General features: G+C 38.5%; 1 protein-coding gene across 4 annotated transcripts in view; it reads left to right on the forward strand.

The window, feature by feature from the left end:
• Positions 1–22,403, forward strand: part of TRIM66 (tripartite motif containing 66) — a 56,662-nt gene that overhangs the window by 29,314 nt on the left and 4,945 nt on the right. For 3 of the 4 annotated variants that reach the window (XM_062619835.1, XM_062619836.1, XM_062619837.1), the window contains exons 6-15: positions 1,497–1,611; positions 2,917–3,063; positions 3,202–3,319; positions 4,648–5,537; positions 6,572–6,730; positions 15,809–16,081; positions 16,293–16,521; positions 19,700–19,760; positions 20,473–20,647; positions 21,405–21,712. In XM_062619835.1, coding sequence (XP_062475819.1) covers positions 1,497–1,611; positions 2,917–3,063; positions 3,202–3,319; positions 4,648–5,537; positions 6,572–6,730; positions 15,809–16,081; positions 16,293–16,521; positions 19,700–19,760; positions 20,473–20,647; positions 21,405–21,712 — 2,475 coding nt within the window. The remainder of the gene's footprint in view (positions 1–1,496; positions 1,612–2,916; positions 3,064–3,201; positions 3,320–4,647; positions 5,538–6,571; positions 6,731–15,808; positions 16,082–16,292; positions 16,522–19,699; positions 19,761–20,472; positions 20,648–21,404; positions 21,713–22,403) is intronic. The other variant, XM_062619838.1, reaches the window with a different exon arrangement.

Genomic DNA, 22,403 nt, shown 5'->3' on the forward strand with positions numbered 1-22,403 from the left:
TTACTTGGAGGCTATGAAATAATAGGAAGATTAGAAATGTCAAATTCGTATTTAAGTGGTACTGACAAGTCATGACATTGTAATACATGATTCCAGTCTTTACAAGGCATGTGAGAGCTGAAATCTTCAGAGTTAACATTTCTTTGTATAATCTATTCCTGAACTAGAATTTGAAAAGATTATAAATAAAGACTAATTTAAAAATACCTTATTTTCTTCAAGAAACCTCCAAAGAAGCTGCGATTCCAGTCAAGAGTAGTATAAAAATGAAAATATTTCATTATATTAACTGGATTTCAGCTACTGATTATATGTTGGCTGTTGGATCTCTCTTCTGCAGTAATAAAACCATTTGAAACACCTTGAAAGAGTACAAATCACAAGTGGTGTACCTCAGGGGTCTGTTTTGGGACCAATACTGTTTAATATTTTCATCAACAACATAGAGAGTGGGATAGAGTGCATTTGCAGCAAGTTTGCAGACAACTGCTGAGTGGTATGGGTGACAGCCTGAGGGATGGGATGCCATCCAAAGGGACCTGGGCAAGCTTGAGAAGTGGGCTCACGTGAACCTCGTGAGGTTCAACAAGGCCAAGTGCAAAGTCCTGCATTTGGGTAGAGGCAATCTCTGGTATCAGTACAGACTGGGGGATGAAGGGATTGAGGACAGCCTTGTTGAGAAGGACTTGGGGATACTGGGAGATGAAAAACTGGACATTCACCGGCAATGTGCATGCCCGTTCCAGAAAGCCAACCATATCCTGGGCTGCATCAAAAGCAGTGTGGCCAGCAGGTCAAGGGAGGTGTTTCTGACACTCTACTCTGCTCCTGTGAGACCCTACTTCTGCATTCAGCTCTGGAGTCCTCAGCACAGGAAAAGACATGAATCTGCTGGAGGGGGTCCAGAGGAGGCGCACAAAATATGATCAGAGAGATAAAGCACCTCTCCTATGAGGACAGTTTGGCAGATTTGGGTTTGTTTAGCCTGGAGAAAAGAAGGCTCTGGGGAAACCTTATTGTGGCCTTTCAATACTTAGAGGGGGCTTCTAAGAAAGGTGGGAACAAACTTTTAGTAGGGTGTGTTGCAATATGACAGGGGATAATGGTTTTAAACTGAAAGAAGGTAGATTTAAACTATTTATGAGGAAGAAAATTTTTACAGTGAGGGTGGTGAAAAAGTGGAACAGGTTACCCAGGGAGGTGGTAGATGCCTCATCCCTGGAAACATTCAAGGTCAGGTTGAAAGAGGCTCTGACCAATCTGCTCTAGCTGAAGATGCCCCTGCTCATTGCAGGGGGGTTGGACTAGATGGCCTTTTAAGGTCCCTTCTAACCCAAACTATTCTATGTTTGAAGTGTGGGAAAACGTAAAGGAAATGTTATGACTTCCACTGGAGTTCTCTGTCAATGGTTAGATCAGTTCTTCTAGCAACTACTAAGCTCTGAATAAATGACATACAGTTGGCTCATCCAGAGATGTGCATCTCTTACCCATAGGTTGCTTGAAGTAAAACACTTATACAAAAGGGTAGGAAATCAGATAAAAGCGGCCAAGATGGTTTTGATGAATGAAATCAATAAACGAACAAACAACCTTCTTGAACAACTTGAAGTAAGTAAGGCTATGTCCTTTGATAACTTGGGAAATTAAACTAAATTGAATTTAATCCCAGTGCTGATGGAAAGAATATGGACTGTGAGAGTTATTGTCCCTTTGCTTAGGGTTTGTTTTTGTTTGTTTTTTGGTTTTATTTTTTTCCCTGCAGAATTTTATGTGGAATCGACGGTTGACAAAGATTCAGGATGAAGCATCAAAATGTTTAATTATCATGAATTAACCACATTTTCTAATGCAATTACAGACAATATGTGTGCAGCTTTTGAGTACTTACAAACCAAGCCTGCTTCTGGTTTTAATGATTCATTTGTAGAATCAATAGCAGCACATTTAACATCCTGTTTCAAAAATGATCCTTTGGTCTACTTTCTGTAACAGAACCTGAAGTTTTGAGTCTTCAGTTTTGGGATGTCCAGTTGAAGTCCATATGATTTTATTTTGAAATGTGCTGAGTACAGTGATTGCTATTGGATCTGATCAGAACTTCCAGTTGTCAGTTATTCTTGGGTAATTTTAGCAGGTATTGCAAAGACAAAGCACTCAACACTTGCTGGCAGCCTTTGAATTTGCGTATTTGATTCAAATATTGGTATTCAGCTAAGTAGCTTTATGAAAAAGAGAAATGTATGTTTTCATTTCTGTATTATTGAACATTAAGTAAATTCAGGGTTCATGTGGTTTGACAACATTTCAGTGTTTGAGTTATCTATAACTGCAACACAACCATGCCCGCACGTAAAGTACATGTACATAGGGCTGTATTGAAGTGCGTGTAGGGAGGGGTATTAAATGAAATCAGGAAGTCCTGATTTCAAATCAAATAAGGGCAGATAGTTCTTCACACAAGTGGTAAATAAGTGTGCATGGGTTCAAAATTAATGAGGCAAATTCATAGAAAAATGCACTGAGGATGTTAACATAGCCTCTGTCTTTGTGGTCCCTAAGTCATGAATTGCTGGAGACTGGAACACTCTTCTGAGGACCAGCTGTATGCTTCCCCTCTTTTTATGTATTTTCTTGGGTCTCTTCTGTTGTGTATTGTAGCAGACAAGATAGCTTTCTTGGGTTACCTCATTCTGTTAAACCAGAGCCAGAATGATGTAGGTTGCTTGCTCCTGGAAAAGTCAATCTTCCTGAATTCAGACGTCTGTTAAATAGGATTTGCTTTCTTTTTTTTTTGATTGATGGTTTAAGGTGCTTTGCATCTCTAAATAATGCATAATGTAGCGCCAGTGATTGTGTATATTATGTGTGTCTGAAGAATGACAGCCATCTTCCACTGATTCACATTACGAACAGAATATCACCAGTGAAAGGAAGCAGAAATTGGAGCAACAACTGCAAGGTGTTGTGCTTTTAAGCAGACAGGTAGAACGTGTGCAGAACTTCATCAGCTGGGCAGTGTGCAGTAAAAACAGCATCCCATTTCTCTTCAGTAAAGAACTGGTAAGAGCAATACTTATTTTCTTATTTGAAATTCTGCAATAATGTGAAAACTTTAAGGACTTAATGTTTCTCAAATAAAATGTTTTTTTATGATATTATAATTGGGAATAAAATAATTGTCTTTTGACTTGTCACCAGATTGTATTTCAAATCCAGCGCTTGTTAGAGACAAATTGTAATACAGACACAGACCCTCCTCTGAAGATCAGATTTACTTGGGATTCTTCCTACTGGACTAAACAACTGTCCAATTTTGGTAAGAAAATATATTGTTGTTTATTAGGCATGTGCCTAAAGCTAGACAAGACAGATACAGACAATACAGTACTTTCCCTGAAGTGCACTCCTTTTTAGTCTTGTCTTCTAGTTCTGTACCTCTTGTCATGTTCTGAAGAAAAAGTTACTGTGGCTGAACTTTCTGGGTTTTCCCTTCAGTTATATCAATCCACCTATTAAAAGACATATATAAATACTGCTCTATAAACATTATCTAGAAATACACTGTATAAATATCATCTTTGGTGGTCTTACAGAATCACAATGTAAGAACACAGCTGCTTGTTTAGTGGAAACCCCGTGCCGTACTATCAACTTTTAACTGAAATTACTTAAAATGTAGCATCACCGGCTATAAAACAGCCTTGACTTTGCCTGGCATATTTGCAATTAAGTTCTGTCCCAGCAAGCAATAACTCTGTACAACACTGTCACTCTGGCAGTCCTTTAAGGAGTACCCTGCCTGCAGTAGAGTGTCTGCAGTGGATCTTGTGCTATTTCTCCTTACCCGTGAGCAGCTGGGCTTAGTCATACCCATGTTCCTTGGATCCTTTAGTACCTTAGTGTCCAAGTGACCTGAGCAGTTCTTGAGACACTTACAATTAATGGGCACAAAGATGGCTTTAAGACATCTGCCGAATAATAATTACAATGCTATTTATATAATGAATGTGCATATAGTGACTTGTTACCCACTAGCTCTAAATTCCCCAACAGCAGCGGGTTTTTACAGTAAATTCAGTGTGGTGGTCCAATCAATGATCTAAAAGATTGGTTCTCTTCCCATTTTAAGATACTTAAAATTAGACTGAGTAAAACCCTGTCAAAAATATTACAAGGTATAATATTTTCTTGACTGAAAGCATGGACAAGATCCATTCATAGGTCACTTCTATTTCTAGCTTTTATGATTCTCACCTGCATAATAACAGTATCTTATTTTTGTCACTTTCACCCTGGAAGTTGCCTTTTGTACCCATGCTTTTTGTAAACCATACTTTAAGAAAAAAATGAAAGTATAAGGTGTATCGATCAGTTACGATAAAATAAATTGAGGACAGATTTTCAAAGCATTTGCTGGTAATTCAACTATGAGTTCCACTAGTATCAGTGAGAGTTTTGTATGATTTTAAATCCCTGAAAAGTCTTGAAAACTTGTCTTGAAAGTATGTTGAAGGACTGTTTGCATAGGATATTTAAATACCTTTTATATTTGAAATGAAGACAAAGAGATAGCCACCATTTGCAGTTTTTATTGTGTAAATTTGTCAAGATCATGGAAGGGAGTAAATGTGCTGTTTTTTCCAGGGGGCTTCACTATGGAAGGTGGAGACATTTCTCACTCAGATGTGCTACTCTGTGGAAATGTGCAAGGGTTACAGACCTCCTTGTATCATGGGCATCGTGCACCAGGATCACAGCTGGAGCCTGTGAATAGCCAGCCACATCAGTTTCCACCTGCCATTCAGTGTCCTACATCTGTGTGCTGCCCGCACTGCCTGAGCATACCTCACCCAAACAAAGCTCTGCCTTCTTATCAAGACATAAACCGCCATCAAAATTTTCGGCAGCCTCCTGAACTGCATCAGCAGCACTTTCCTCTGCACTACAGCATGCAGCAACATGACAAAGAGCCAAGGGGTGCCCCCCAGCCTGTGAAGCTAACACAGTCTGGGCTGGAACAGCAGTCACAGTCAGAGCAAGAGAATACGTCTGGGAGGATAAGAAAGCACTTACCATCCCAGCAGCTGCAGCAGACTGCACCCATGGGTTATGCTGTTGTATCACATGAAGCTCAGCAAGTACACACAAACCATTCACAGCCATGTTGCACTCAGGCTTCTTTGCAGACATCAAGTGCGCAAGTGCAACTTGGTCATCTCCAGAAGATAAAATCTAACCACTTGCAGCAGCCACCTCAGCAGCAGCAGCTGCCACCAGCATCGCCACCATCAGGTCAGAATGAGAGCACCCACAAACAAGTAATCCAGCAGAGCCTGGACATAATGCATCATCAGTTTGAACTGGAAGAGATGAAAAAGGATTTGGAGCTGCTTCTGCAGGCCCAAGGACAGCCCAGCTTGCAGCTGAACGAAGCTAAGCCACCTCAGCATGTTCAACAGACCATAGTTGGTCAAATCAACTACATAGTGAGGCAGCCAGCCCCAGTTCAGCAACAAATCCAAGAGGAAGCACAAGTAAGTTCTCAAAAAGTTCTTTCCTATTGCATTTAGCCAATGTAAGATCAGAAATGGGAGATGCCTTTGAGATTTCATGTATGTGGTTGAACTTTCTGTTATTGTCTTGTCTATGTTTGTATTCAGCAGAGGCTCCATGCCTCATGCAGATTGAACCAAAATTTGCTTTAAAGTTCATAAACAACCAGGATCCCAAAGATCTTAATCTCTAAATAGCCAACATGAGCAGCAGGTGGGAGAATAAAAGCATCATCATTCCTCCTTTCTGAATAGGTAACTGGAGGACTGCAGTAGTTTCTCCATTAATACTCCTTTTTCTGGAAATTTTAATCCCTGAGCCCTTGAAATAGATTCCCTTTTGATTCTGAATACTAGTGGAAAGAGATTGAAGAACTATTCTACTGGTAACTGCTTTTGCTACTGCATCATGACCTTTCAGATTTTAATCAATATTCATGCATGCTGTTACGGTTAAAGTTTCGTCAGCAGGGCTAATTTCTCCCTTTTTCCTCTGTTGCTAAGAATCCTGCTTTTGAAAAAGGGACAGTGCTACATCCAAACTGCAAGGTGGAAGAAGAAGGGGGATAGTGAGAGAGCAGCTGCGTGGTTCTGAGTTACTGGCTGGGCTTAAAACACTATAGTTCCACAATAAAGTGGCTTTGAAACTCATTCAAAACAGTGGGAATTGCAGTGGAAAGGTGGCTGGGACTTCACGTTGTGTAAATTCTGTAGAGAATAGCTCTTAAAGAGGTTTACCTCTAGGGGCAGACTTCAGGCTTTTGAAATAGCTGTACATTTCAGCATCTTTATTGATTTTATTTTATTTCTTTTTTAAAAATTCATTGTTTTTTGAGAGAAATCTCAAAATCTTTCTCTGTTCATTTATCTTTCTGTTTAGGGTTACTTTGAAGATCTTTTTAGTTTTAGAGTCTTCCCAGTCTTGTAATATTTTGTATGCTGTGAGTTGATGTGAATTCATTAACATTTTTCATTCTGAGATTTTGAAAACACAAATTCTTAATTGTGATTTCTAGGTCTGTGAGAGTTCCACTGAACTTGATGCCCAGAAACCTGTAATTCCTCTTGACAAAAGTGATAGTCCCTCCCTGTCAGAGTCACTGGAAGAAGCCAGTGTCAGCAGTCACTCCCCTGAGACCACATTGCAACAATCATCTTTCCATCCAGTGAGAAAGGTACTTTTTAAAAGATATATTTTAAAGGGAAAACATAGTTTGATAATACTGAATATGGTATGGCTTTGGAACTTGCAATCAGGTTGAAAAAAAAATATAGTAAACATGAACAAAATGGCTTTTGGATATTGGAAGACGGTCATAGCCTAGCCTATGCTATACTGTGCTGTAGCCAGCAAATAGTAGTGTTTAGGTCTGGCTGGCATGATTTTTAAGTATGAAGTTGGTAGATAAGTAGAAAACCTATATCTTCAGTGAGAAAATTCTGTGTAGTCCTGATCTCTAGGGCATTAACTAACTAGCTCTTGCTAACTACCGTACTAGCAGCAGTTAATCTGGGAGAACTGGGGAGCGGGGACAAGTCAAAGATTCTAATGAAATCAGGCCTGAGGAACATCCTTCAAAGTAGTTGCCCTGGAAATAACACCATTAATTATTACTTAAGATGTGGTGTCTGAAAGGGATATAATTCTGATATGCTCCTTCTTCTTGTTCATGTAGAAGCAAAAAAATCGTAGGTTTCTGTATCTCTACAATACTTCAGCACGTAATAGAGCCATGCTTCAATCCTCCTACCTACTGGGAAGCCCTAAGTATTGAAGAAACAGCATAAAGAAAACCAGGAGGGCTGATCTTTATCAGTAGATCCTTGCTGGCTCTGGATATCACCTGTGCATTTGAGACAGAGAAGCTGCTTTTTACAGATTGTTTAAAATACCCCAAACAGCACTTCATATTCTGTTTGCTCAAATCTGGTACTTCTGTGGATGACTCATGTTGTGTACCATGTAGAAGTCTTTCATGAATATTTTTTTCTTGGTATTTGTGTGTGGGATATTGTGGAAGAACTCATCTTTCCAAACTAGCCCCCAAAAGGAAGTTATTTTATTATTCTTCAGTGTGTAGCTCTGTTGACCGAACATATTTATGATGCAATATGCAATCAGAGAGATGTTTGAGATCCTTCTGGGAATTTTAGAGACTTGGAAAGGTAGTGATTACTGAGAGTCTAGAAACAGCATGAGAATCAGATTTGGAAGCCACAAAGAAGTCTGCAATTACTAACTTAACCCTGTAAATGTGATGGAATTTCTGGATCAAGCTGATGGTATCACAACATTCTGAGATGATGCTCTTCAGCTCTGAACTTTCACACGTGGTACCAAATCTCCCTTGACCTCCAATAGAGCACAGGACTGAGGAAAGCTATGCAAATTTTCTAGGATAAAGATACCTTTACTTTAGGATATGACTGTAAAAATTGAAGATGTGTATTTAAGGCCTGAACAAGACCATGAACTAGAGCACATACTTTTCTTGTAATGCAGACACACCCTCAAAGTTATTTGTGAAAATGACTAACTAGCTAACTAACCATCTAGAGGCTTTTACTACATGCGTATTGAAGAAGCTGTCTTTTGTCTTCTGGACCTGTAAAGGAAGGTTATTCTCAACATTTTAAACAAGAAAAGTCAGAAAGATGAAAGAAAATGGAAGCAGATGTGCAAGAGAGAGACTAGTGTAGTCTGATGGAAAAATTAGGAGAAGAAAAAAGGAAGAAGGGCTGATTTGTTGCTGCACAAGTTGAGAAGACAGCAAGAGGAGGATACTCCTAGAAAAGAGAAAAAGAAACCAAAACAAAACAGAATTTTTTCTAATGGTGCTGAGAAGCATATGCTCTTCTGCCTGGCACCTCTGCAAGAAATTAGGACATTCATCAGCTACAGTACCCCATCTTTGCTTGTATATATCTGGGGTGAAGTCACAATGTACGGACAGCTCTGGCAATGGCTAATTAGAAATGTGAAGGGAAACAGTACACTAAGGAAGCCCTTGAAATACATTCTTTGTAAATGCTGTTTAAAAAAGCCTTGACTACTTTTGCTGACAATCAAATTAAATCTAGGCTTAGATTGATTCCTATTTAAGAACAAGGGGATGTGTCTATGCATTCTTATCTATGTTTCACCTGACTAAATGTCTTCATGCTTATCTCCAGACAAAAAATTCTGTATAGGTGTTTGTATATTTAACTTTCCAATGGCCCAAATTCAGAACATTTCATCTCTCTCACATTCTTGGAGTTCATGGAAAACATGAATGCACTTGGAAAATATCATTGAAAAAATAACTACAGAAACCTTTTGCTACCTGAAGAAGAACTGTATTCTGCCTTTGGAGAATATTTGGTACTGGACTTCTTGGCCTTGTATTGCAGTTCTGCTGAACTCTGAAGCCTCTATTGTGTGCAGCTTTCCTAGTGGAGTAATTCTCTGGCTGCTGAGATTCTTTCATTAAAGAGAAAGCAGTGTGAACCAGGACATAGCAAAACTTAGAATTAACTGTTTAGTGATATGTTTACCAAGATCTGTCAAAAAATGAAAGCTTCCATTAATCCAGTGGTATCCTTTATTTTGGAGGGAGCAAGGCTTGTTTGCTTATGTAATTAAACGTCTGTGCATTAATTTTAAAACATGTTTATGGCATGCATGTGATACCATTGACTGATAACTAGATGAATTGTCTACATATAGGATCATACTTATGTGTGAAACAATGTGGAGCAGATGCTATTAATAGTTGGGATCACAACATTAATCGTAAATGGGGAAACCACAAGTACATTATTCAGGTCATCCCAGAGAACTGCTAATACCGCCATTACTCCATGGTGTGAGGCACTTGTATGCCATATGAGTGCTTTTGAGTTCAAGGAATGCTTGGTCAGAAACAATGACATCAAGATTACTGCTATCTTAAAGGCTGGAGTAATTGCTCTCTGTGCCCACCTGCTCAGTATGCATGTGTATAGTATAGTCTCTAAAACATGTCATTTCAGTTATGTGTGGGCTAGGCTTGTTTCACTGTATTTGAACATCAGTGGTGACATTTTATCAGTCTTTCTGTCTTCCTGTGTTTTCCTTTAAATATTCTTTCTCTGTGAATCAAATATTTTGTGCAGAATAAATGTTTCTGTACTTAGAGCATTGATTTTTTGAGTACTGCACTTAGCTTAACTTTGGGCTTAATTAGCAACTTTTAAGAATAGAGGAATAGAAATGGAAGATTTTTATCTGTGCAAAATGGTTATAATTTTCTCTTCACACTCCCCTGTCAGTATACTTCACTCATACAGCCAGGACTTCTGTTTTGGATTGTGAAGTTGTTCTGCTTCCATGCCTGTCAAATACCCAACCTCTCCAGTAAGAATGCCAGCAAGACAGATGACAAAGTTGAGAAAAATTTTTGTGATACCTGAACTTTTTCTCTGGGGAATCTTGGCAAGCTCTAGGAAACAAATTTTATTCAAGCTATTGAATTGCTGAGTTGCAGTGTGAAGGACTGAGTTCTTAATTAGATCAACAATTTCGTAGGAATGGTTGCTAACCGTCTGCAATGGTATGGTATTCCTGTTGCTTTTACATAGTATGATATTGAGTTATTAATCTGTGCACAGGACTGGAGAGGTCATCTCTTCTGGAGCAAACATGACAATAATAAGATATTTTTGGTCTATTGTGTTTTCAGGAGTAAAAATGGGCATACAATTCCTGTTTTGTTTACATGTACCTAATTGTCATTTGTGGCTGTGATGAGCAAGAGGTCTAAAGGCTGTACCTAGCATTTGAAGAAATGTCATAATTACTGTACATCTATAGCACAAATCTGTAGCTTGAGTCTCAGCTACTGCTGGAACAGACATTGGTGTTGTAGGGCCAGATGGACATCTCTCCTCTGACTCTGTAAGTGCAGCCCTTTTCTCTTGATAGGAGCAGGACCTTTACTTTGTGGAGGGAGGGTTCCTTGTCTTGTCCAGCTGCTGGGTTAGGTCCTGGGCAGTGGAACACTGTACAACCCCCACTCATCCTAAAAACCTAACTGGCTTAGGCACTCGTGGTTCTCTCTTCTGCGACACTTGTCAGTTGTTAGTAGATTCACAGAACAGTAGAATCACAGAATGTTTTTTGTTGGAAGGGACCTTAAACATCATCTAGTTCCAATCCCACAGCCATAGCAGCGACACCTTCCACTGGATCAGGTTGCTCAAAGCGCCATTCAGCCTGGCCTTGGACACTTCCAGGGATGGAGCCACCGCAATTTCTTGGGGCAACCTGTTCTAGTGTCTCACCACCCTCATAATGAAGAATTTCTTCCTAATATCTAATCTAAATCTACCCTTTTTCAGCTTGTCCTATCACTACATTCCCTTGCAAAAAGCCCCTCTCCAGATTTCTTGTAGGTCCCATTTAGGTACTGGAAGGCTGCTCTAAGGCCTCCCCAGAACCTTCTCTTCTCCAGGCTGAACAAGCCCAGCTTTCTTGGCCTGTCTTCATAGGAGAGGTGTCCCAGCCCTATGATGATCTTTGTGGCCTTTCTCTGGACTCTATCCAACAAGTCCAGTGTCTGTCAAACACAGGTTTGGTTTCACAGGTTTCAGTCTATCGCCTAATAATTCAGTAGGATGCCTTCTTGTTCTGTTAGGAAAACCAGTGAATAATCATTCTGTATTCACTGCCTTCATAATATCCATATTCTGTAGGTTTATATTGAATTTCCTCTCAAACATTTCTTTTTGAAGCTGAAAAGTGATTACTCATCTCTCTAGTTGCTTGTCTTTAGTGTGTTTTGTTTTGTTTTTTGTCGTTTTTTGTGGTTCTTTGTTTTTTGTTTTTGTTGGTTTGGTTTTGGTTTTGTTTTACTAGAGTCCATTCTATACTTTGCTCCTTTATATATTCAGCTGTTTCACCTATGTTTCGTGTTGTTGATAAATCCTTTTTGTGACAGGGTGACCAGAAATAGTAAGCAAGGTTTAAGCACATGGAAACTTTGTATAGTGGTATAACACTATTTTTTATATTGTTCTTTTCAATTCACAGTAAGTCCCAGATTCTTAGTTCAAAAGCTCTGTTTGCCTTAAGCATCATAAAGTACTTGTAACAGGGAAATCCTAGAAAATATTTCATGTCATCCAAGGAGCACTCTTAGAGCACTCTGAGAGAGGCTTCTGGTTTATTCCAATTATATGCAGTGGTGGCATTTCATGCAAGACTAACACAGTGACAGTGCATGTTGCAGCCTCTTAGCATCTTCTGGACTTGATGGATTCTAGGCTCTGATGTGCCAGTGCTGCTGTTACTACAGGGTTATCAGAGCAGTTGAACTTAGTTTGCTGTAGGTGGCATTCTTGAGTATTTTGCCCCAACACATTTGTCTGAAACTTTATTAATAACAACTCTTCCATCTTAGTGGCAAGTCATCAGTTATTTATCTTTAAAAGCATGTGAAATTTGTGGAAGAGGGGTTTGGTGTAACAGCACAGGTTTTACTTTTCTTACTGTTGCACTGAGCATGTTGTGAGTACTTAGTGACCAAAAGTAAGAATAATTTAATATCCATCCCTAGGAATTTGAGTCCAAGCTTGGAACTGAGGCAAGTTTGTTGTTGCAATGTGTTTTTTTTTTCCAACTACTATTAATTTTAGGGGGATTAGAGGTGAAAGAAATAATAACAGCCTGGAATTTAGTGTCCTGCAATTCCTAACGTATCAGAGTATTTTTTGACTTTAAAGAATTGAGCTGATTAAGCAGAAATGCACTCATGCTTAATGCAATTAGGTGCATTTCTCAGAATGGAAATTTAACAAAACCTTTTCCTTTGACCTGGAAAAAAGGATAAATAAAACATGATGCTGCTTGCTCCATACAATCTCTTCCTCCTTCCACTTTAAGTCACCTCCAATTTATTCAGACAGAATGTTAAGGCAGATTTGGATTCTTTTTCTCACAAAACCTGAAAGGAAATCCTATTCCGAAATTGGGAAATACGAATAGGAAACGTGTAGACTGTGTTATCAGTGCTGCTGTGTGCGGTGAGTTAAGCAGCTGGATTGGAGTAGTACATTTGTTTAACCTCCTAGCATAATGAGCTGCCAGGGGGATTGCTCTACTTAATAGCAGCCGTTCATTACTCTGCAACCATTTGCAGCATGTTATTTCTCTTATAGCAAAGAGAATTGGCGGTTCCTAGTTTTGGCTTTCTTTATGTGTGACACTTAATGTCAACAGCCTTGAGACTTTGCCAAAACAACCCTAACAAATCCTAGTTCCAGTGTTTCAAGGTAAGTATTTGCTTCTCAGAATTCTTCTGTATTAGTGCTGCATGTTTACACTGGACATTTTAAATGCAACAGTGATCAAAGAAATATTTGAACAATATGTTTATTTTTTGTTCTCTGAAGGCACTTTGCATGTTCTTTCTTCTTACCTTTCACTACCATAGCTATGAAATTTGTGGTAGAAGGCATTTTGGGGTGGTGATGCTGCTGCCATTATAATATAAGGATCATCAGACCAAAATTAATTATGAGACAATGAGAATTCCATTTATAATGACACAGATGTAGTTCAATGTGCCAGGTTGTACATTAAAATGTCAAAAGTTTCCAAATTAACCTACAGCTGAAGCCAACCTCTACCCAAGAGCATAATTAATGCCTGTTGTTTTCAAATGGTCAATGTAAAAACAACAGAGCTTTTATAAAACTGAGATAAATTCTTTAAAGGCATCCCATTTGCAAAAACTAGCTGAACTCTCAAGGGAAAAGAGGAATTTTTGCTAATGGCAAAAGAAATTATTATTTTAGGGAGTGAATTAATAGGCTATTAATGAGCCTTGTTCCCAGTGCATTGTTCACTTCACACTCGACAGCAGCTCCATGGATCAGAATGGAATCTGTCTGTTCTTAACTATGAGTTTTAATATTTTGCACTGAAAGATCATAATGTTGCTTCATCATTAAAATAACCACAAAATTAACTTTTGCCCCAAGGGAAAGACAGATGGCAGTTTGATGGCCTCATTATTCTTTTTTTCCTTTTAACAAGCATAAGGTTTTATATTGGCTTATATAATCTAAAAAGACCTCTGAAGAAACTGATGCTATCTAGAAGACTAAAAAGATATAGCCATGTAATGCTGTTGAATTTCACCTTTCAAAAAATTTTTGTTACTACAAAGTTTTATGTGTGTGTGTGTCTACTTTTTTTCTGCAGTAAGAGTTGTCCCAGTGACTACTCCCAGTAAGTAAAGTTGTCTCACTAAAGCCAGGAGTAAGCCTACCATTGTCTTATTTGGGCTAACATTTTGTCTGCAGTGTATACAGTTACACACTGACGGGTCTTCACAGGGTCAGGTCTCAATATGTAATAAATGGTGGCACACTCTTGTGACACAAGTAAAGGAATATGTGTGTGGTTAGAAGACGTGAATAGCCACAAGGTCTTCAGTTAACTTTCTATGCAGCTTTGGGTGGTGTAACTACCACGTGTGTGCCTCAGCATGCCCATTTCCAATGGAGCATTAGGTAGTTCCTGTTAACTCAGGAATTTGTGGATGCTTTGTGGTTTTGAGAATCTGGCTAGAGTAAATATTTAACTGCCTCACAGGGACTTGATTAATACTCACAATGGGGTTTGAAATAAGGGGGAAAGGCAAAGCGGATCATGTCCATCTGTTCAGTTCAGGCATTAATTCTACTTATTTGTTTTCTGTATATGAGAACAATTCTCATGTTTATTTTGTCATCTGAAAAAGGCTTGTGATAAAAAGAGTGATGGTATGGGAAGAAAAATGTGTTCTTGATAGACGACATTTGTCACTGCATGTGCAGGAACCTGTCACAAGAACATTATAACAGCAAATGAACATTTTTGATCTTTGCGGACTTCTTAGGATGTATGACCATGAAAGCTGGATTCCTTTCCGAACTAAAAATTGGTTTGAAACATGAACACTCATAGGAATGCTCTATCAGACAGAGCATACAGAAAGCTGTGCCTCCACCAATGCATTTCCTCATTTACTGTGTTCTAGTTTTCAGCTTAAATGTAAGGTAGAAAGTGCATGGTTGACTAGTTCCATCTCCTTCCAAGAAGTTATTATAGCTCAGGCAGCTTAGATTTAGGGGCATTGATTTGACTCAATAGGAGGAAAATGGCCAATGCCCTGGCTGCAGAGACTCAGCACTCTCTGGGTGCCTTCTAAATGAAAGGACTGTTTAGAACAGACTTACTAGAGCACTGTATGGAAGATGGCACAAACAGTATTGTAGTCAAATGGAAAAGATTTATTCAGTCAGTTATCAAGGGTGGTACACCAATGAACTATGATGAAATAAATGGAAAAGTATGTTTTCAAATGACACAAATATCCATACTTCTTAAGACTACTTATATTTGCTTCATATGCACACTAGGAGAGAACTGATTTCAGCACAGACACACGTTCCTGGATGTAAGGCAGCTTAAGGAAGTCACCTATATGGGTGGATTTGTTTTGTTTTGCATAGCAGCATTTCTGTGGTTTTGACAGTGGCAAATCATGACAGTAGAAAATGCATGTTACTGAAACTATTTCAGAGACTTTGGTAAAAATTCCTTTTCTTTGGAAACTGGACATGTTACATCCTTTCCTCATTAGCACATGTAGGTTGTTTCTGGATTTATGCTATGATATTTAAAGCATAAGTGGCATAGGTTTTAATGGAACAGACTCACTAACTAGCATAAACTTTTCACCATTATTAATAGTAACAAGTGTTTTATCTGTGTCAGATCTGAATCTTTTTTCTTCTGAATCTTCCTTCTGAATAAAATAATCTGATGATTTTTGAATAAAGTGATAAAAAGTCTGATCTAAATCTTATTTGTTCTGGAACAACTTAACAGTAGTTAGTAGGGTATATATCAAGAATTGATTTAGTACCGTGTTCTACAAGCCTACTTTTCCCGTTCGTTGTAGGAAGTTAAAAATCAGGATCCTGTGGACTGATCAAAGGAAGACGTTTTTTGTATATCACAGAAAAGTAACCCAGGTGTCTCCTTTTCCAATTGTCAGTTTTAGTAGTGGAAACTCTAAAGCTTTTGGAAATTTTGTAAGATTACAATAGACACATGATACAGCTGCTTCATTACCTATAGCTGAAATGGATTATGTCATCCATTATAGAAAGAACAGTAACATTTTGCTGCTGAAAAGCTTATTAACATATTGTTTGTTTTTTCTTTTTACTTTTCCCAGCATTTGGCATCCTTAAGCGTTGTGGGCTTTTCCAGCGGTTTAGAAATGGAACTACCTTCAATGAGGTTACCTAGCTCGGCTGATCCACATATGCAAGCTGCAGCTGCTGAAACTCTTTACCCATCCCCAAGAGCCCTTTGTGATTGTGATACTCCACCAGAGTCAGTGCCCAGTTACACCTTGGTTTTGGGCAGAGCTCCAAGTGACCTGAGCCCTGGGGCTGCCGCTGGCCATGCACCAGGTGATGCACTCCAGGGCAGCGCTAAGTGCAAGGTAGGAATTTCTTGAACTCCTCTACTGAAAGGGAATCCACTTTCATTGATAGCACATGTTTTTGTAGTCAGTCAAAGGCAGCTATTTCCATAAGTAAAGTTTTCCTTTTGTGGTATTTGAAAACTAGTTACAAAATTATTTATTTTTTTTTAAGATGGAAAGAAAGAAAACTGACAATAAAATGTGATTTTTTTGTTTTTGTTTTGTGAAGCTGGAAAATGAAGACTTCAATATTGTAGATCATCCGCTAGAAAGCAACTTGGATGCTGCTGGGCAAGATGTAGTTAATGAATTAACTCTTTCTACACAAAAAGTGCTGGAAGAACCTATCAATCTCTCGATCAAAAAATGTCAACATTGCACTTCTCCTTCTGAACAGCACAGTAACACTTCTTTCCTGTCCATGAATGCCAGAAAGAGAGAACTTATAAGCAAAGAAGGTATCAGGCTTTTCATTATTTCATTTAGAGTTTTGGTCTTTCTTTCTTTCTTAACACTGTGCATTGCAAGCATTGCAAAGCAGCATGCTTATTAGTGTACTTACACATAAATATGTTTTTCCAACAAGCTTCAAATATTACCAGAGTACTTAATTCAATGGAAAAGCATGATTGATCTCATTTGTGGAGGAAAACCAAGGAAATTATATTTCCTGAATTCGTAATGTCCTTCACCTATGAACCAGAAACTAGTCTGTCTGTATGAAGTATCTGCAGTATTAGTTCTCGTAGAAGCACTCCTGTTGATGAGCCCTGCAGTTATGAATACTGAAGAACTGGTTTGAAGAGTCTAAATTCAATTAAAAAAAAACAAACTTCTGAAATGTAATGTGCTTTCTGCTAAGTCCTTCACATCAGTAACATAGCAAATTTTTGTTAGATTGATATATTGCACAGTATGTGCTTTTGCTTGGCTCTGTCTACAGTGAAACATTCCCTTCAACCAAGGCCTGTTTCCTCAGCCTTAATGGAGAATTAGACCTTACTTAACTCTTTTCATGGGCAAATTGCCAGCATCCTTGTGCTACACTGGAAATCCTCCCTCCTGCAAACTCAAAAAGTCAATGGGACTATTCATGCAAGCAGGGGATTGAAGGATCAAGCTGTTATCCTGTGACTCATGCCAATATTTGGCTGCCTTTCTCTCTAAAAGATGAATTAATATTTCTTTCTCTGTGCCAGTTTTTTACTTATACTAATTAGTACAAAGGAGGCCTAGCTCAGTGAGCCAAGGAAATGTATTTGTCTTCTCTTACATGTACTATGCCAGATTGTGACAATTATGCCACAATCATTTGTGTGAGTTGAAAGAATTGGGCGCACCCCTAAAAATCTGTGCCTCAGTCAGGCTTAAGTGTCTCTGAGAGGAGCAGCTTTGTAGTATTTGGTTTGGGTCTTGTGATGCTACACAAGGAAAGCAGCTGCAACGTACAGAATTTCACTATAACATATGCTCCAAATCTTCAATGTGTAAAGCACCGGTCCTGTTGTGCAAGAGGATGAAAACACCTGAGTGTTGAATTCAGTGCTGCTCCCTTTTCACAAGGAAGGATTAGGAGCGAGCAATTCCCATCCTGCTCTTGCTGTTTAAAGGTGTGCATTGAGGGAAGATCTGAAGAAATTGAGTGACCATATGTGGTGTGCACCAGGGAGAGAGATAACTGTTACAAATGCAATGTTATCTTTCCTGGTGCCTCTCTGTAGAATTTACTGGCTTCAGCGGTGCTGTGCTGCCAAATACCTTCCGATACGCTTCTGGTATATACCTCCAGTGACTCATTATTTTCTAATATAAAATCTAAGCATTTAAGTTTAATTTACAACAAAATGCTTCTTATCTCAGCCCCAAGAGATGTATATTTCATAATTTTCCCTCTTACAGCCACTTTTATTCTAATCATGGTTTGTGTAAACACCCTCTCCTCCCCTCCGCTTTCCGAGACTAAACAAATCTGATAGCTTCAGTCTCTCCTCATAGGTTAGAGCTGTGATTTTTTTAAAACCATCTCATTCCTATTGCACTATTTTGGGCTCCCTGCAATTAAGGAGTGCTGCCCACAGACAATCACATTACTACAGATGAGGCCTCTGGGATGCCATGCAGAGCCAGGGTATCAGCTCATTGTGTTTTACATTCCTCACTGCTGGTGATATGCTGCAGAATGGCATCTGACTTTTGTGCAGCAGCAGCAGCATTATGTGGTCAACTCACATGTAGTGAACAGTCCATGCTGACTCAGTTCCTTCTACAGACCTATTCCCTAATTAGTTACTTTCCTGTGTGATTACTTCATGTGATCCTTCATAAGCCTAATACTTAGGTACTTAATCAAGAGATTAAGTCTTACTGATTTAGAAGATTCTTTTTCTCTGATACTTTAAGATAAATTTTTTTAATCATAAGCAATCTCCACAGTGTTTGCAACCCCTCTAGTTTGGTGTTTTGCACAAATTTTATAGGTACTGTTTTTCATGAGCCGAGTTGCAATGGAAATGTTGATTAATATTAGGAGCCCAGCACTACTGGAACATTCTCTGGGTTGATAGTGTGTAATGAGAGCAGCCCCTCAGCTCAGCGTGCACTCACCCTTTAGTAATTCCTGCCAGAACCATGGCTACCACCCTTCCCCTGCACAACAATCATAAGTGAGTAACACTCATGATGTTAAATGCACCTTTCCTTGTCAGTGTTGATTCTATTGTTTCTTGTGGTTGATAACAGCAGAATATCTTAGAGGTTTTCAAGCCATGGATTAGGTACCTTTGACCCAAGGTAGGTTTTCTTTAAAAGGCACATTTTCCTGGCACTCACTTGTTTCCAGATAGTCGTGATATTTGGTTTGTTTTCTTTTTAGTATAGTCTAGTCAAACTAATTCCTAGCAAAAGAAAGAGTTACTATGAGATTTGTCAGTGGACTGGTATTTATGAGGGCATCCACTGGGGCCTTCTTCTCTTATCCATCCCGTCTTTCCAAAGCTGTTTTGTTATTCTTGTGTCTAGTATCAGTTAAGAGCTACAGTTACTTGCATGATTATATAACAGATATTTTTCAGTTTGTATGTTTATATGTTATATATATGGTGGAGGATAGAAAGGAATTATACAGAGTAATTTTGGTTCCTCAGTGCCAGATGGGAGACACAACTTCCTTCCTGTTTTCAAATAACTAGAATTATCCAGAACCTTGTTAGCATGGAACAAGAGACTGCAGAGACTTCTTGAAACTCGGGAGTTCAGACCTCAGTAGGTCTGTTTTTCTCAAGAGAAGGCTGTATAGAAAAGAGGATTACTTATCTTGTTCCATATGTATGAATGTGGCATGGCTGTGTACATATATTATTCCCTGAGGATGTAACCATTTTGAGAAAATATTTTGGAAAGACTCCTTGTATTCAGTATAGAAGCTGTGTTTAAAAGCAGAGAGAAAGTCAAAGACTATATCCCAGAATAGAAAATAACATACATATTTTCTATTCATACAGATGAAATGATTCCATAATTCACTTATGATATCATATTAAACACCAGACAAAAATACATGAATATTGAAGTACTTTCTACCCTAATCTGACTCTGGTATTATAAATATTTTATTCATTTTCTTATCTTCTGTTCCAGATTCCAATAACTGTGAAAAGGAACATTTTGAAATGGGTATGAAAAGCAGTCAGAATGTCAGGTAACAGAGTCTTTTTTTTATACAAAAGCACTGGCCATGAAATTTTATGTGTGTATTTAGAAAATTTGACATACTTAATGGTAACAGAGAACTTAAAAGAATGCAAGACTCCTTATAGTTAAAAATTCTGAATGTTGTAAAGTATTCTCTTAAACTTGAAAATGACAATTTAAAAGAAGTGGCGAGTTCATGTATTTCTCTTATTCTGTTTAATTTTCCAGAATAAATAAATCTTTCCAACTTATCTCACATGAACAATTAGAAACTGTTTAGCCCAAATTAAACCTAAAAAATATAATGGGAACAGGATTAACATGTTTTCAACGACTTTATAAAATTCTGTTTCCAGCTACTACTTAATAATATATTTTAAAGGAAAGTTAATGATGTGCTGTGTTGCTGCTTGAAGCCAGCCATACTGAAAAGTATCAAGCATGACTAAAACTGAAATTAAAAGAAAAATATACAGAGCAGGGCAAAATTTTAACACAGAACTTAGTAATGTTTACACATATGATTAATTTAAAGCAATTGCATTCACATTTCTTAAAGAACTGGCATGTGAAAAAACATCCAGATTTTCAGCATTTGGCCAGAATCACAGTTACAAAGGAAAAGCAACACAGCAGTGCCTTAAAAATGTTGAAAATTAGTAGGGAATAGGATTTTGTGGAATATGAGTGAATTTAACCATGCATCGTTTTGATTGTAGACCTTCTTCCAAGGAGCAGAAAAACCCCTATGTGCGACTGGAACGTTTAAAAATATGTACATCAGAAGTGGGGGAACTCCCAGTGTTTAAGCTCCAGCCAAAGGACAATGAGCAGGAGGGCAATTTCCTTCTGATAATTGAATGTGGGACCCAATCTTCAAGTATGGCTATAAAGGTAGTGGAATTTCCTTGAGGTTTTACCTGCTTTCTCCCCTTTATCCCACTGGCTTATACCCACAGGTTCTCAAAGTTATCATATGCTTAAGTATGTTGATTCATTTTACCATCAGACACTTCTGTGATGGGTTGAAGTAATGAGGAATGCAGCTTTTAGTTTGCTGTGTAGCTCCCTGATACTTTCATTTCTGAGCAGTCTGTTCCTGGGATTGGATAGCTGTAGTGTTTTTATATTCTAGCTAACAACCTGGCTGTACTGCCTAGTTACGAATACAGGATAAATAGCTTAACTGACCTGAATGCTTATTTGAGATTCCAGAAATCACAGTATAGTAGATTCTTAAAATCTTTGTATTCTATTGCTTCACTGGAATCTTGAGTGTGAATTTTTTTCCAAAGAAGGAAATGGGAATTTCTGGTGGGAACAAAAAACTATACTCTTATTTTTTTGGAGCTGTTTACTTTGAAATTTGCAAATAAGACTGTAAAGTATCCTGTTACTATCATCTGTGGTATAAAATCTGTACAGCTCTCTCAGTGCTATTACATTGTGGTATGTGGAGAGAATGACTTGACTAAGATGACATGGCAAGCCACTGGCAGACACGGAGCTGAGCGTGGGCCTGCTGAACCCCAGTGCCCTCTCCAGTAGAGTTCACTGCAGAGAAACCATTTTTTGTGCAGATAACTGCTGTTGTTGAATGCTTATATATGAAAATTATGATTGTGTGATCCCAGATTTTTCTTCCTTCCAGATAAATAAACATAGTCCACCTGAAGGAATGAAATCCAAAGAGGAGAACTCAGAGGACAGAAAATTTCTCATACCCCAGGATGCAGGACAGATACAATCTCCTTCTGTAGATACTCCATCTGTTGACCAGAAGCTCAGCAATGGCGTCTCCACCACAAAAAAATCTCCAATTACTCAAGAAGTCAATACAATTGAAAATGAGGATTTCTGTGCTGTGTGTCTTAATGGAGGAGAGCTGTTGTGCTGTGATCGTTGCCCCAAGGTCTTCCATCTCTCCTGCCACGTTCCAGCCCTGCTCAGCTTTCCAGTGTATGTATGACGTTATGCTAATATGCTCAGCTTCTGCTCACTGCCTTGGAGCAGAATATATCCTCAGGGATATATGTGTCACCTTTACACAACGGCAAGGACTGCATCTCTTTCTTGCCTTTCTTGCAAAGGAAAGAATTATCTTACTAAGAACTAGATGAATTACTAACAAGAAGTGTTTCCAGCCATGTATGCCCTTTCTGCAGTTAGCTGGCCACTACAACAAAAGAGATGGCAGACCTGAGCTTTAAAACATTCTCACAACTTTTTGGAGAAAAATAAAAACCTAATGCATGTGTAAAGTCTGTGGTGTAGACTTCATCTCTTGTCTGCAAGAACAGTGACTAGCGCAAGGAAAGAGCAATCAGTGAGTTCATATTTGGTTTCCTAACCAGTTTTATGGGAAATTTAGGGTTATTTGGAATTTTGTGGAAAAATGCTTAGGGCATTGGTTTCCCTAAGACATACATTCCCTGGCAACTTATCACAGATGAATTGTATGCAGCATAGAGGTAGAATTAGGTACATGTCCACATACCAAACTGTAAAAATGAGGCTGAATAATTTGTGTTACTGGTGGTGTATAATTCTGAATTCTGTTAGAAATTGTTACCAGGTGGGACCAGAGACTACTTCATTTGTGCCAAGCCTAAGCTGAGAAAAATATGTTGTAAAAGATCAGTTTGGAGAG

Source organism: Pezoporus occidentalis, unplaced genomic scaffold (assembly GCF_034315485.1).
Source record: "Pezoporus occidentalis ecotype Australia unplaced genomic scaffold, CSIRO_AGI_Poc_V1 ctg214, whole genome shotgun sequence".
NCBI lineage: Eukaryota > Metazoa > Chordata > Aves > Psittaciformes > Psittacidae > Pezoporus > Pezoporus occidentalis.